Source organism: Mangifera indica, chromosome 11 (assembly GCF_011075055.1).
Source record: "Mangifera indica cultivar Alphonso chromosome 11, CATAS_Mindica_2.1, whole genome shotgun sequence".
Taxonomy (NCBI): domain Eukaryota; kingdom Viridiplantae; phylum Streptophyta; class Magnoliopsida; order Sapindales; family Anacardiaceae; genus Mangifera; species Mangifera indica.
Window position 1 is genome coordinate 5,257,944 of NC_058147.1, and position 15,682 is coordinate 5,273,625.

The 15,682-nt window shown below is 35.3% G+C and overlaps 2 protein-coding genes and 1 pseudogene across 2 annotated transcripts; 1 reads left to right on the forward strand and 2 right to left on the reverse strand.

Moving 5' to 3' along the window:
- Positions 1 to 4,549: 4,549 nt before the first annotated feature.
- Positions 4,550 to 6,191, forward strand: LOC123229663 (annotated as a pseudogene).
- Positions 6,192 to 6,206: 15 nt separating this feature from the next.
- On the reverse strand, positions 6,207 to 10,686 carry LOC123230069 (tRNA modification GTPase MnmE). Its single transcript, XM_044656171.1, has 9 exons — positions 10,154 to 10,686; positions 9,476 to 9,614; positions 8,648 to 8,769; positions 8,282 to 8,485; positions 7,983 to 8,042; positions 7,535 to 7,673; positions 7,188 to 7,306; positions 6,810 to 7,031; positions 6,207 to 6,570 (listed from the first exon to the last, which is right to left on the reverse strand). Exons 1-9 carry the CDS (start codon positions 10,589 to 10,591, stop codon positions 6,376 to 6,378), a joined length of 1,638 nt encoding a protein of 545 aa, XP_044512106.1. The 5' UTR covers positions 10,592 to 10,686; the 3' UTR covers positions 6,207 to 6,375.
- A 557-nt stretch (positions 10,687 to 11,243) lies between these two features.
- On the reverse strand, positions 11,244 to 14,510 carry LOC123229192 (sulfate transporter 1.3-like). The gene is made up of 13 exons (XM_044654835.1): positions 14,178 to 14,510; positions 14,045 to 14,093; positions 13,744 to 13,951; positions 13,463 to 13,637; positions 13,252 to 13,317; positions 13,052 to 13,165; positions 12,836 to 12,952; positions 12,600 to 12,726; positions 12,237 to 12,523; positions 11,967 to 12,157; positions 11,784 to 11,869; positions 11,617 to 11,693; positions 11,244 to 11,519 (listed from the first exon to the last, which is right to left on the reverse strand). Exons 1-13 carry the CDS (start codon positions 14,508 to 14,510, stop codon positions 11,376 to 11,378), a joined length of 1,974 nt encoding a protein of 657 aa, XP_044510770.1. The 3' UTR covers positions 11,244 to 11,375.
- Positions 14,511 to 15,682: the final 1,172 nt, after the last annotated feature.

Here is a 15,682-nt window from a genome sequence, read left to right on the forward strand (position 1 = left end):
GGCCAAACGACTATTTCCCACCCAAGGTATACTGTAATCTCAAGTTTTCCACCCTTTAACTATAGAAACACCAAATACACCCACCCATGATCGGTTAAATTTAACGAAACCCTAACCCCTGAAAATTTAATCTCATTTTTCCCTCTAAAAGTTTAAAAACTAACATTTTTTCTCTAAGCTAAGTTTGAAAAGATGGTATTTCCCCCCTAGGGTTTATTTCCAAACTCTTTCACTTTCTCCGGTGCCATCGCCGATCATCTTCCCCTCCTGATGGTTTATCTTCCACCGACGACCCCCCTCAACTCCACCCTAACCCATCTGGCATAGAGAGATGTCGTCTGGAAAGAGAAATCGTCTTCCCAGACGACGAAGACGAGATCGATCGATCTTGTCTTCGTCGTCTAGGAAGACGATCGTCTTTCCAAAAGACGATCGTCTTCCCAGATGAAGACGACTCGTCTTCCCAGAGGACGACGAGTCGTCTCGTTTGACAACGAATGGGAATACCAAGAACTTCATCTTCCCCGATGAAATTTTTTGTCTTCCTCGATAAAGTTCTTCGTCTTCCACGACTTCTCCGATGTCGATCGAATGTCCAAATGGGAAGAAAGAGATCGTCGAAAGGAAATGATGCTTCGAGAGGGAGAGAACGTAAACAATGGAGCTGGAGATGCCGTCGGAGATTTCAAAACGAAACCCTAGGGTGAAACTGTGATTTTTTAAAACTTAGACTGGGGAAAATTTTAGTTTTTAAAGTTTAGGGGGGTAAAAGTAGATTCTATTTTAGTTTATTTTTAATATTATAGAGAAAATGATGATTTTATCCTTATCACCGTTAGAGTTTCGTTAAATTTAACCGACCATAGATGGGTGTTTAGTGTTTTTATAGTTAAAGGGTAGAAACTTGAGATTGCAGCATACCTTGAGTGGGAATTGTCGTTTGGCCTTGATTAAATTCATGTGGGGGCAGCAATGAGTCAGGCTGAGTTGTCTTGAGCTAATTTGGATGTGGCCCACTAGACTCACAGGTCAAGTCATGCCAAGACCTATCACTTGATAAACTTTCGTTATTTCAACAAACTTTGGGTGAGAAATAGTTATTTGACCTATTTTTCTAATTTTAAAAGTGTAAGAAATGGATATGAATTGCTCGTTTCATTTAACTTAAGAATAATGAGTCAATTCTACACTTACTATGACATGCTAGAAAGCTTCTAATTATTCCATGAAGGAACAAACTCGTTCTGAAGTGTGAATGTTCGTTCTAGAGTTGAAAATCTTACACCAAAATTTAGTTCATTTTGCAAATAACTTAATACTTGTTGGATCAGCTTAGATAAGTAAGACATTAAATTTTACAAAATTTTCATATCTATGTTCATCCCCCTCCCTTCTCCTCTAAATGCATTTCTAGCAATATAATTTTACATATGTTATGTTTCCTTAATGTTCATCGAATTAACGACTCACCTCTTGTGATTAACTTTTTCCATACTAAAATTGGCATAAAAAGTGAATGACTCTTTGGGGGCATTTGGTTTGGGTAATATTTGATTACTAAAATAGAAAGATTACCTTAAATTTTACAAAATTTTCATATCTATGTTCATCCCCCTCCCTTCTCCTCTAAATGCATTTCTAGCAATATAATTTTACATATGTTATGTTTCCTTAATGTTCATCGAATTAACGACTCACCTCTTGTGATTAACTTTTTCCATACTAAAATTGGCATAAAAAGTGAATGACTCTTTGGGGGCGTTTGGTTTGGATAATATTTGATTACTAAAATAGAAAGATTACCTTGAAGATAGATTACTTAGAAGATTACTGAGTATAAATGATTACTATGTTTGATAAAATTTGATAGGTATAAATAATTATTGTGTTTGGTTAAAGGTAATAAAAGATTACTAGTAAATTATTTTACTTAAATGCCCTTGAATATAATTATTTTTAAATATTTTTTATATTATTTGTCATATTAATTAAAAATAAATTTATTTTGATCTCAAAAAATTAATACATAATAATTTTTCTATAATAAACTTAAGATTACCCTAGTAATCTTTAAATACCTAAGGTGAAGGTGGTAATCAGATTACCACCTATATTACCTGCCACGTCAGCATTGGTAATAGAAAATTACTGTAATCTTTTATTACTGACAAACCAAACAAGGGAATAAAAAATAGATTACCAAAGTAATTTTAAAAATCGTCAACCAAACGCACCCTTTAGGTTACCGAAACAGAGAATAAAAAAGATCATCTCAGAAAATTTAATAAATAAATAGTAGTTAATTATTTATATATTGTTTTTGGCCAAACCACTTATTCCCACTAGGTTTACTCTTTTTCCAAACTTTTATTCATTAACTTTCAAAAACTTAAATGTCCACTAGTTAGCTATTAAAGTTAACCAAATCTGTTAGTTTTAATTTTTTTTTCAACCCTAAACTCTAAAAAATTAATAATTTTTTCTCACCCAAAAGTTTAAAAAATTACATTTTTCTCCTACTTGGGTTTTCAATTTCCTCCCTTCTTCTCCGGTGACCATAGCTAACTGAGAGCCTCGTTAGCCCATCCTCTGCCTATCATCGATTACCCTAACTGAAGAAAGACTAAAAGACAACGAATTGACAAACGATCGAACTCATCCATGAAGGCCATCGATGAACTAATCGACTTCAATTTCACCAGATTCAGAAGCGATTAGATTAGATTCAAAGGTGGGAAACGTTTCCCACCTCTGAATTCGGTTAAATCGCTACCAAATCCAATGAAATCACAATTGATTTGTCCATTGATGGTCTTCGTAGATGCCTTTGATCATTCATCAGTTTGCCATCTTTTAGTCTTTCTTTAGTCAAGGTTGTTTTGCGACAAGTAGAGGATGGGCTAATGAGGCTCTTGGCCTGCTTCAGTCACTAGAGAAGAAGGGAGGAAATTGAAAACCCTAAAAGGAGAAAAATATAATTTTTTAAACTTTTGAATGAGAGAAAATTTTTAGTTTTTTAGAGTTTAAAGGTGGAAAAAGAGATAAAATTTTAGTTTTTTTAAATATTATTAGTTAAATGACGATTTTATCCTTAAAATTGTTAACTTTAATCGTTAATAAATAAGTATTTAAAATTTTGAAAATTAACGGGTGAAAGTTTTAAAAAAGAGTAAACCTTGGGTGGGCATATGTCTTTTGGTCTTTTCTTTTACATAAATTTTATTAAAATATTGCATTGACGATAAAATCTTTCTAATCATGAACTTACCTGTTTAAGCAATTTCTCAATTATTCATTTGTTGCAAAATGGATTGAGGCGTGACAATTGATTTTTATTTACTAAGCACAAAACAATCGTGTAAGGGTAAATTAAATAATAAAATTATATATATCTACTTACACAAATAAGTATATTTGTAATAAATTAAGGTTTTAACTTTGATACACCTAATCCAATAACTTAACCTATGAAATTAGAGCTACGTCAAGTAACTACCTCCCTTTTTTGACCTTTCTAAGCTTGTTTCATCTGTTTCTTAGATTGTTTCATTAGTTATGCAAAGCCACTAGGCATGATGTTGAAGGTTAAGTAGGTCTAAGTACCCTACTAAAAATGTATTATTAAGTTATTAAGAGTTAATTCTGTACTAGACGGATTTCAAAATTTAGCAATTAAATGTAAAATCTATCCAATCGGTTTTGATTTCAAACATATGATACTTTCATATTTTTCAAAAAAAAACTTAGATTTTTTAAAGAAAATCAATAATTAAAAGAGAATATATGATTATACTATTAAATTTATATAATTAAAAGTAAAAAGAAGAAAATATGCAAACTTCTATTGGATTAAAGTTCATGGTGATCTTCGCCGTCTCCAACATTATTATTCTTCTCACCGTGCAAAATAATTGTGACAAGCAATTTCTATCACCGTTATACTATTATGACAAACATAAGTTACAACTTATTATACTTAAAATAATCCCATTTTCAATATGTTTAGCAACAAACATTCAATATTTATCGTAATAACTTACCTTATAATCACAAAATATATTTTGTCAGCTTTTTTTTTGTCACAATAAAACAAATTTCTCATTGTGTAATAAGCACTATCCGAATAAATTTAACAACTAGAAAGGAGAAATGAAAGAAAGATGAAGTCCTCTAGGTGGTATACGAAGCAAATTAAGAGGCATGTACAATTTCTTTGAAAGGTAAAGATACATGGGGTTGTTGTAGGGGGGCGGACCTTCTTTATATAAGAAGATTTCCCTGCAAGACAATAAATGTTGCCTCCCAAAGTTAATTGCCCAAGGTTCTTAGCTCATTCACCCATAACTTATTGTTTTCACATTTGGTGAAAGGCCGTTGCATATGCAACACTATCTAGTCTTTTAACATTGATATTTTTTTTTCAAAATCTAGAAATTAATAGAAAATGCCAAATGTCTTTCGTTTCTTTTCTCATTGCTTGTAATTTTGCGGAAACTTATAAATGATAGACTCCCCTCTTGCATTAGCATTTTCAGTTCAGTAGAGCAAAATGGTGTTGCTAATCATCCTTCTCTCTCTCCCTGTCCTCCTCTTGTTTCTTCTTCAGGCAATCTACACCAGTTTGATTGCCCTCTTGAAGTAGTGTTCCTTCGCCTCTTCCTTTGGTAGGCAATCTACACCAGTTTGATAGCTCAAACCCTCCTCGTTATTTTTGGAAACTCTCCCGACAATTCGGTCCCCTCATGTCCTTGCGTCTTGGTTGTCTGCCAATCGTTGTAGCTTCCTCTACAAAAAGGCTGAAGAGATTTTGAAAACCCATGATCTTAAGTTTTGTGATCGAGCAAACATGCTTGGCCAACAAATATTATCTTACGATTTCTCGGATGTAGCTTTTTCTCCATATTCTAACGTTTATTCCAGAGAGATGAAGAAAATATGTGTTGTCAATCTCCTCAGCTCTAGTAGAGTGCAAAATTTCCGTCCTATTAGAGAAGAGGAGGTAGCTCGCATGATTGAGAAGATATCAAAATCTAATAAGCCTGTCAACTTAAGTGCCATCATTGTGTCACTTACAGACTTGATCATTAGCAGAATTTCTTTTGGCAAAAGACATGACGATGAAGGAAGCGAGAAAAGTAGATTTCATGAGCTGATTAATGAAACTGAGGGCATGTTGGGAAGCTTCTTTTTTCAGACTATTTTCCTTTCATGGGTTGGGTTGACAAATTCAGAGGAACGATCGCTCGACTCCAAAACAACTTCAAGGAATTCGATGCTTTCTACCAGAAACTTATGGATGTGCATCTTTGATCCAAACCGAGCAAAAGCTGAACAAGAGGATATACTTGATGTTTTACTTGTTGTTCGAAAAGATCGTGGATTTAAAGTTGATCTTCCTTGGAATAGCATCAAAGCAATGCTTATGGTAATCCATTGGATATATTCTTTTATAGCTTCAAATTGAAATATAAATGATTTGACTAGTTTTTGTTTTTTGCAGAATATTTTTATCGGTGGAACAGACAGTTTCTGCAACTGTGATTTGGGCGATGACCTACATAGTGAAAAATCCTAGTGCTATGAAGAAAGCTCAAGAAGAAATTAGAAATTTTATTGGGAACAAGGGTTTTGTAGACAAAGATGATGTTAAGAGACTCCCATATCTTAATGCTCTCGTGAAAGAGACAATGAGATTGCAACCGCCGATTCCATTAATTCCTAGATCAGCATCTGAAACTTGCACCGTGAAAGGGTATGAAATACCTCCGAAAACTCTTGTTTTTGTGAATTTATGGGCAGTCGGAAGGGATCCTGAACTTGGGAAAACCCAGATGTGTTCAATCCTGATAGATTCATTGGAAGTTGTATCGACTTTAAAGGGCAACACTTTGAGTTTACACCCTTTGGTGCTGGGCGAAGAATGTGCCCAGGAATGCACATAGCACTGGCGACGGTGAAGCTTGCACTTGGTAATCTTCTTTACAAATTTGATTGGAAAATGCCAGATGGAACGAATATGGAAGACTTAGATTTGGCCGTTAAGCCAGGAATTGCCATGCAAAAGAAGAACGCCCTCTGCCTTATGGCAACTACTTCTGATTTGTAGTGTTTGATGTTGACATAACAATGGCGCTACTTATTAATTAATAAGACAGTCAAAGGGGTTCACAAATATTGCAGTAATATGGAAAAAAAAAGGCATTGTATGAAAGTTGTAAGGAAAGATTAAAAATGTCTTTAGTATCAAAATTTCGTCCACAATACTTTGACACTCCTGCGATAAGATTCAATGTTTATGATCACTTGATGAATTTTGAGGCACATATGAGGAAAATCTTGTGGTTTAGATGATCCTATTACACGATTAAACGTTGTCTATTTACCAATACAGAACTTGCCAAAAATGTTGGACAGTACCTCTTCTGAGATGTCTTCTCCGCTAATCTGCCCAAGGGACAAGGCAGCATCCCTCAAATCAATAGTCCAAAAATCTAGAGGCATTTTCTCCTCTATTGATGATTTTAATCTTACAAGAGCCTCCTTCGTCCTCACAAGTTGCTCACATTGTCTCTAAGAGAATAGATAAACAATAAAAAGTAAGCATCGGCCTGTATTGAGGAACATGTTCACCATAATAGAGTTAAAGAGTTGCACCATCCCAATGAATCTTGGTGTAACTAAGAAATCTCGTTAGACTAAACCAGGACTCCCAGAACTGAGTAATTCAAACATTCACGATCTAGAAAATTGTAGCACTCAAGTCCATATGTAAATCGGAAATAAGAGTTAAATTCACATTATTTGCTAACCTGGTTCACAGTCCATCTGCGTCCCCCAGCTGGAATCTGGTTGATACCCACAATCTCTGAGATTGCTGTCTCCAAATCTGGTATTCCTTCACCAGTAACAGCACAGGTGAAAACGTGCTTGCTAAAAGAATTGCCACTATTGACCCATTCAGTAGAAGCTGAGGGAGCACAGTCTACTTTATTTATCACAAGAACCATTGGGGTGGATGATCCAATTGCTTTCTGCAATTCCAAAGAAAGACTGACGACATTACAGACTGAAGAAAGTTTTATTTATCACACATGACAATGAAACACACCAACATGATCTTAGAATGGTGACCACAATAACAACCAAGTAACCCACATGTAACTACACAAGTGATGACCAGTTCATACCTTATTAGATTGGATTCTATCAAGAAGTTTGGTGTCTTCTGAAGTCCACCCATCAACAGCACTCACTGTCATGATAATGACATCGGCACCCAGAGCTACAGCTTCAGATCTATCTACACCTGTAATGCCCACATATCAACTAATGACTGAACATCTTGAAGATATTGAACAAGGCATGATATCTTCAAACTAACATTGCCAACAGATATCTAGAATTGATCTCCAAAAATTCTCCATATTACTGCTTTTCAATCTTAGTTAGTTGACAAAATTAAACTTGAAGACTTTCATGAAAATCAACTTAACGTGGTTTCAAGATCGAGTTCATGCAAAGAGACCATTCTTACCAATTTTCTCAACAACATCGTCAGTTTCTCTGATGCCTGCCGTATCAAGAAGTGTCACAGGCACACCACATACTGCTACACTGGCTTCAACAACATCTCGAGTTGTTCCAGCAATGTCTGTAACTATAGCTCTCTCACTCTACACGCTAAAAATAAAACATGGATTCACTATGGTGCTGAGAACTCTCCAAAACAAAAGAAAACAATTGAAGGGCTGAATTCAAGTTAATAACTACTTTCTCCAATTAAATTCATAGTGCACCTGCTGGCCAAATGAAAAGGAGAAAAGAACAGTATCCATAGGCATTACTTTAAGTCAAATTATATTATAACTCCACATTTATTAAAATTATATTATAACTCATCAATTAATCATGATGAAATGTAATGCTCATGCCAAAAAGTAACTAGCAGCTAGCAAAGGGGAAAAAATCTTATTGCATCATACTTTGCTCCAAGCATTAAGAATGCTTGACTTCCCAACATTTGGACGGCCAATGATTGCTATCTGCAAGTAATATATAATATCAGTTAACAAAAAGAAGCTTGTTAGATAAGGCAACTGAATCAACAGTAACCAAACTCATATACACAAGCCTTTTTATTCTTTTTCTATTAGATAAAGAGCCCCTCCATATTAATAAAATTGAGCAAAACCCAAAATCCCATATAACTATAAAACTTATGCAGAACAATAAATTTATCATGGTTAGGACACCAAAATGATGTTATAATCCATTATTATACCTGTAATCCACCCTGCAAAAGCTTATCATAATTCGCAGTCTCCAGTGCATTTTCTACATCCTGTGACATGGCCTGTATTTTATTCATGATCAATTTCAAATCTAGTGGAGGCATCTCATCATCAAAATCTAAACGAGCCTCAATCTCAGTAAGAAACTCAATGCACTGTGCTCTCAGTGATTTGACCAAAGAAGAAAAGCCTCCCTGCCAAAAGAAACATATTATTAAGGGCCTATAACAAAGCTAAGATGACTGCAATAGGAAATGAATTTACATATTTAGCTGTCCCAGATTTTTAATGCACTAGAGTATGTCAAACTAAGAAATAACTGCTATTGAAATATAATTTCAGTAAGGAAAACATGCCTGAATTCCCGCCAAAGCTGTATCTGCAGCAGCCACAGATTTTGCAGAAACTAATTTTTCAACATTTTCAGCTTGAGATAAGTCTAAGCGGCCATTAAGAAAAGCACGGAGGGTGAACTCGCCTAAAATAGAAAACAATGAAGAAACAACTAAATGTGATTAACCATGCAAGTAAACACTAATTTCCAAATATTTTCAGCTACAGATAGGTCTAAGCGTCATCAAGGGCAGCGAGGGTGGACTGGTGATGAAGAGAAAACATAAAAAGAAATGAATGTGATTGAACATGAAATTACATACATTTTGCAGCTGTTGATACATATTCATTGGTGGAAGGCACAAGAATAACAAAAGTTTTATAGTATTGACAAACAAACATTGCTATAACATGATTGTGTGACCACAACTTAACACCATACGGATGGATATAAGTCAGAACCAATAGCAATGTCTGTTCACCAAACACACAAGTTCTACATTAAAAGCTAAAAATCCAACCTACCAAATATGATGCTATTAAGTGGGCCGTTAGGTTATAAGTCCAGATATCACTATCAATTTCTCATTCCTGCAATAATGACATGATCTTGAGAGATGAACCATAGAAGATAAAGCATTTTTTTAATGTTCCAACAAAAGCACCAACATCATACTCTTCAAAACAGGAGAAAGCAGACACAACACAACCTCAACAAAATTAAATAAAGACACATGCTAAGCTATTCAGGGGAGACAAAAACAAAAAAAGCCCATGTGCTATAGTTGGTTAACATCATCTGATAATGAATATGCATAATTATTATTTTTTTAAATAAACAAAAAACAAACCTGGTTCAGCAAGGCTTGCTCCAGCTTCTAAACATGCTCTTAACACACGATGCAAGCATACTTCACTACCATGACACTGAAGTTCGACCACATCTTCTCGAGTGTAAGATCTTGGAGCCAACATTGGTACTGCTAAAACCTAGAACAATTAGGAGAACAAAATGAAAAAAAAATGCCCACTTAACACAATCTTGTTCTAGTCAATGACAAGCACAAATACACAAAAAAGGCAAAGCTCAAGCAACTAAAATTTGCCAAACACAGATTATCCACTTCCATTGCAAGTTATATTGCTGAGCAAATCTTTACATATCCAACATTCTAGATAACAATTTACTTCATAAATCAGTGAAGTGTATACGTCAAATTATCCACAAAGGCTTTTTTTAATAAAAAAAAAATAGGGCTTAAAAATGACAATTTGACATGAAAAAAAAAAAAAAATTGAAGTTTTCCTTCATATCATTAGCAGAAGAGATGCTAAACCAACAAACTAACTCTACAAATAAATTTGTAACATTGGAGTAACTATCATGTCATTAATTTTAATTTGTTAAAAAAATAATTTTTACCTTTTCAACTTCATAGTGTCAATATTCTCGTATATAATTACACAAAAAGAGCACCAATTGAAAAGGTTCAGAAAACAACCAGAATTAACATAAAACATTAGAATACCTCATCAACAATATTCGCTTGAGCATCTAAAACGACACCGTACTCAACAACATGGGTAGTAGGCCTCCAGGAAGTCTTCCTTTTCCTTTTCTTGAGGGGTCTAAACACTCGGCCAACGACATCGACGGCCTTGGGGCCCGATAGCCGTACGATGCCCACCGCACCAGGTGGGCCACCCATGGAAGTGACAATTGCTGCAATCGTTCTGGAACTCTCAAACTTGTCGTGAACCCCACCGTTAGCAGCGGAGAAGCGTTCGTCTGGTTTGAAAATTAGGGTGTCATGTTTTGGTGGGTTTGCTGTTTTGGGTTTAAGAGAGGAAGAAATGTTAGAGGAAGTGGGTATCGAGAATTTGTGTTTGTGGAAGAAAAGTGAAGCTAAGGAGAGTAGTTGCGGTGGCGGTCTGATGATCGAACGGAGTGAAGGAACAAGAGCCATGGCTGATAACTGATAACACAACCCACTATTTAAACATCGACTTAATAACGTAAATCAATTCACTAATGTCGTTCATATTAGAATCAAGTGTGCTACCTCTGAATGACATATCGTACTGTGTTTTATATGTCAACCGACACGTCGCACAGTGATGGCAACTCAATTTTAAAAACCCTTGGCATATGTCACATGTCTGTGAGTGTTGAATTTCTCATCCTCAGGAATTAGGCAATGGAAAGCTAATAGAGTTGAATTCAATTAGGGTTACTCAAGTTCTGATTAAACAAGTTGGGTTAAAGTTAAATATTGAACTTATTTTCATAATCAAGTCCAATCAAAGTAAATTGAATTTTTGAGTTTGAATAGACTCAATTTGAATATGTCTTGGTCAATATATAATTGATAATTGAAATATTTAAATGTTATGTGGTTTGAGATGGTATGTATACACCTATGGACACTAATGCATGGTTGAAGTATATACATGATTCATGAATGAGATGTCATAAACTAGGTTTTGATTTGGGTGTTAGTATTTTGTATTAGCTAGAAATATATTGAATGCATCATAGAGAATTGTTGGATATTAATTTGCTGAAAATAGAATGATTATTTCAAAAACAAAAACAATCATTCCATAATGGGAACAAGATAGACAAATTTTTTATGAAATATTTGTTCCAAGGACAAGGACAAGGACAATCACTCCTCACATGTAGACTAAATTACAATGGAAAATATGTGTGAATTTTCCTTTTACGACAGTCTATTTGAGTTTCCTCTGTTAAACTTGTTCCACTAGTTTGGGAGAGCAGGACGACACAGCGTCTGCAACTGTGAGGAAGATTTTGTCCTCTCCGATCAAGTTAGCAAACTGGGAGGCGTGAAGCTTGTCGATCACCACTGGACCAGGATTTGCCAAAACAAGCTGCTCAACAACACAGGGAAATTTTCGGTAACCCAATTTCACCAACTTCATATTGGTGTTTAACTTTATATTATCAGCAGAAACGTATAAGAATTACCTGAACGTCTCTCTTCTGTAAACTCTTATATAACTCTTCCAAGGCATGGATGCCACTGGTGTCGATGTCGGTTACAGCTGACAAAAAATCATGACAAATGAATTCAAGTTTAAAACAATCACAGTGGGTTTTAAAGATGAAATTAGAAGTTTAATTAAATCACATACGTGACATCTCAACTATCAAGAAATGGATTCTGGGTTCGTTGGCTGCCTTTTTCTCATCTTCTTCGTCTGTCAACCATCTCAATATTCTGCAGAAAAATATCAATTTTGAGCTTTGGGTAGCCTAGATCAACACAGGAACTATGTCTGTGAATTAAAGGATTGAGAAGAAAAATCTATATATACCTCTCCTTAATGTAATTAGAATTGGAAAAGTAAATTGCAGAATCAACTCTCACAATCAAAACTCCTGGAATCTTTGTTGCTTTAGGATACTGTTGAATGTTTCTATACACACTTGTCCCGGGAACCTTTCCCAGAATTGTTGTACGAGGCCTGGTAACTTGCAACAGGATTTTAGCAAATGATATTGAGACCTGACGAACAGATAAAATATTTAAATATAATTTGATAGGTTATATACACTATGATCAAGTTTACTGTTTAAGTTGTTACCGCAATTATGAGGCCTATCTCAACAGAGACAAAAACTACTCCAAAGAAGGCTCCAATACATGAAAAAAAATCAAATTTATCAATCTTCCATATCAAAGTCGCTGCCTGAACATCGATTAGGCCAATCACAGCTGATATAATAATGGCAGCGAGAATGGCGTTTGGAGTGTACTTAAAAAGAGGTGTGATGAACTCCAAGGTTAGAAATACGACACAAGACATGACAATGTTGGAGACTGCAGTGTGGCAACCTGCCATGTAATTCACAGCTGATCTAGAAAATGAACCTGCAAGGAAAGATTGAATAGCTCAAAACATAAAATTACAATTATCTGTAGAAAACTTTCATGTGATTCTTCTCACCTGTTGCCACATAGCAAGAAGTAAGTGAGCCTACAATGTTCATTGTTCCTAGTGCTACCATTTCTTTGTTTCCATCCAGTTGATAGTCCTTCATGGAAGCAAATGTTCTTCCGATTGCTACAGCTTCCTAATAAATCCAACGAAAAAGGAAGGCAGAAATTAATAAGATTTAGATACAAAAGCAGATGATCAAATTCTTTGATAAACGGAGATTATAGGTTGTAACATTGTCCTACCGTCAATGCTATCATGCCAGTCACCACACCAATCTTAAAACCTTTTTGCAGATATTCACCACTGAAGTAAATTTCACCAACTGATGATGGGTTGATTCCCTTCTCTATATGTTGTACCTTCGAAAACGCATAAACAATATAGTTAATATAACTTAGTAAATACCACTATCTTTGCAACTATTATTAATATCATTGAAACAAGATAGAAGTACTTACAGTCTGAACACCTTGTTTATCTGCACGGGTTATAAATACAAAAAATGTTGAGATAACAACAGAGAGTAACGGGGCAATTGCTGGCACCCAGAAAAGATTTCTCTTCTTCTTTCCCTGCTTACCATATAACGTAAGGATTAGAAAATAATTGGAGCCTAAATAGTAAAGGAAACCAGAGAAAAAGAACAGCAGGCTCCTACGATGTACTTTGTGAAAAGAAGGAAACATAGAAAACTTGCCCCAATGAGAATGGTCTGCCAGTTCCACTGCAAAATATTGTTACATGAGACATAGTAACATTGGTTCAATATAAGCACTATATTGTATTACAGGGTTCCTGTTCAAAAGAAAGAGGTCGAAGAAACTGGAATTAGAGAAAAGCAGAAATAGAGAGGAGGAAAAAATGTTTACTCCATGACGGGCGGCTTTGAATACTGAGTTCATTACAGAGACAATATCAGATTTCTTTGTGAAGTTCTTGATGCCCAGAAAACCCTTCAGCTGTTGGAGGGTAATTGTTACTGCTGCTCCACCCATAAAACCGACTATGGCAGCATGGGATAAGAAGTCAATCAGGAAACCCAACCTAAACAATATATGGAAACCGTCAAACTGACACTTTTGGGACTTGGAAGAACTTTTGGCGTAAGAAAAGATGAAAATAATAAGCAAGAAAGTATTAAAATATATACCTGAAAATTCCTAGGGCAGCCTGCGTAATCCCAGCGAAAAAAGTCGCAGTGAAAGCGAGGCGTCGATACTCAAATGCATTTTTTTTGTGGTCAATCTCTTTTTGAAGCAGGGTCCCCAATAAGAGAGACACCACTGCCACTGGTCCTATAGCTATATCTCTAGAACTGCCCATAATGGCGTAAACCAAAGGTGGAACAAAACTGGAATCTGCTCAATTTAAAACAATACAGTGGGCAACTCAACCAAAAATCCCAGAAGAAACACATATCAGGCAATTCATTTAAAGAAACACAAACTTACATAATCCATATTGTGGATCCAAATTCGCAAGTTTTGCATACCCAATATCCTGTTTCATCAAGTAAATTAAATTATTAAAACTACATGATTATGCCTCCTTTTAGTTACATTTAAATTGAGTGCTAATATTTACCTGAGGAATGCAGAGACTTGCAATGGTGAGACCAGCGATAAGGTCGCCTCTAAATTTGCTTAAACTATAATCTTTGGCCCATTCAATGACGGGGAAGACTGCTTGGATGCCTAGGAAGAATTTACGAGACCTTGGTTGATTCTTGAAGGGGCGTAGAGGATCATCGGCTAGGAATGTTTCTTTAACAGTTGCTTTGAATTCATCGAACAGGTTTTGCTTGGGGGGAATTTCAACCTTGTGAATGTATACCTCATCCTGTGAGTGGGGCTGAGAAGATGATATTGTTTTTATGTCCTCATGTTTTGTTTCAACATCTTCAGTTGAAGGATCCATGGAAAAGAAGGACCACTGCAATCAAGTAACAGCGATTACTTTTCTGTTGCTAGACGAAATTTGGCAATGAATCCTAATAAGTTCCAAGTGAGAAATTCAAAAACACACCATTTTCGAAAGGGAACTGCCTGGTTTTCTTTTCTTGAGGGAAAACTGCACTTGTATCCATAACAACCAGGCATTAAACAGATTATCTATATGGTTCAAGCACAGTGGTGCCAGTTGTAGGAAATGTCAGAAATGTTTCATTTGTGATAATCTAGTCTTGTTTCAACTTTCATATACGTGAGAGCTATAGCAAGTGAAACAAATTTACAAGAGAAACAATCAAGGAAACATAGAAACTAATGAACAAAAACTATGCCCAGTTGAGGAAAGAGGAGACTTTGATAACAACGTTTAGAGGAATGCCTTGTTTTCACACGGTAAAAATAATAGCAGTATTCTTTTGGTGTTTAGTATAAAATATCAAACAAATTGTTTTCAGTATCGATCAGGAAGTCGATTGCCTTTCTGGAACCTTATTGTTTACTTTAATCAAATAAAGTATAAAATATTGAACTCAATGACAAAGACAGAATCAACCTACAAAGATTAAAATTCCTGCACAGAAGACATCAGAAGTTGAAATTTGTACTCGCTCAATGTCGCATCACTGTAAAAGAGAATGAAGTTAAACACTAAAGTCAATGAAAATTCGTGGATCATCAGAAAAGTCTGTACCTGTCAAAAATCAATGTGTCCTCTACCAGTTGTTGGTTAGAGAAGCTATAAGAAGTCAATTTCAGTAATTCGAAAACTGACCTTTCCCTTTTGCCTGCCTTCACCACTCTGAATGGCCCTTGATGTTTCTTTAATAATTTTCATTCTCGTAAAACAGTAAGAATATATGTAGAAACAAAACCAAGTGTCGTCCAGGTTCTGTGAACCCACCCAGAAACTCTGATTTTATTTTTATCTATCCATATTTGGTACTCAGTTGGTGAGGATGAAAATAGAAAGATTATACATCTTTGTATCATGTACTGTATTACACGTCATTGAATAATAGGGACAAATAGTTATTGAAATATAAGCCTTTGCTAATGAGATGTGTACATATATACATACAAAAAGCAAGCCTGCCGTACGTTGAACAGTGATGTTTATTTTATATTGAGTGCAGAAGAATA

Bases quoted from the DNA above. Each gene is read 5' to 3' on its own strand.
- LOC123230069 (XM_044656171.1), bottom strand. From the start codon at position 10,591: ATGGCTCTTGTTCCTTCACTCCGTTCGATCATCAGACCGCCACCGCAA. The intron at 9,615-10,153 runs GTATTCTAATGT...TAATTGTTCTAG, and splicing joins AAGCGAATATTGTTGATGAG to GTTTTAGCAGTACCAATGTT. The intron at 8,486-8,647 runs GCATGTTTTCCT...TTCTTTTGGCAG, and splicing joins CAGCTTTGGCGGGAATTCAG to GGAGGCTTTTCTTCTTTGGT.
- LOC123229192 (XM_044654835.1), bottom strand. From the start codon at position 14,510: ATGGATCCTTCAACTGAAGATGTTGAAACAAAACATGAGGACATAAAA. The intron at 13,318-13,462 runs GTAAACATTTTT...AATATTTTGCAG, and splicing joins TCAAAGCCGCCCGTCATGGA to TGGAACTGGCAGACCATTCT. The intron at 11,520-11,616 runs GTAATTCTTATA...GTTGTTGAGCAG, and splicing joins TACAGAAGAGAGACGTTCAG to CTTGTTTTGGCAAATCCTGG.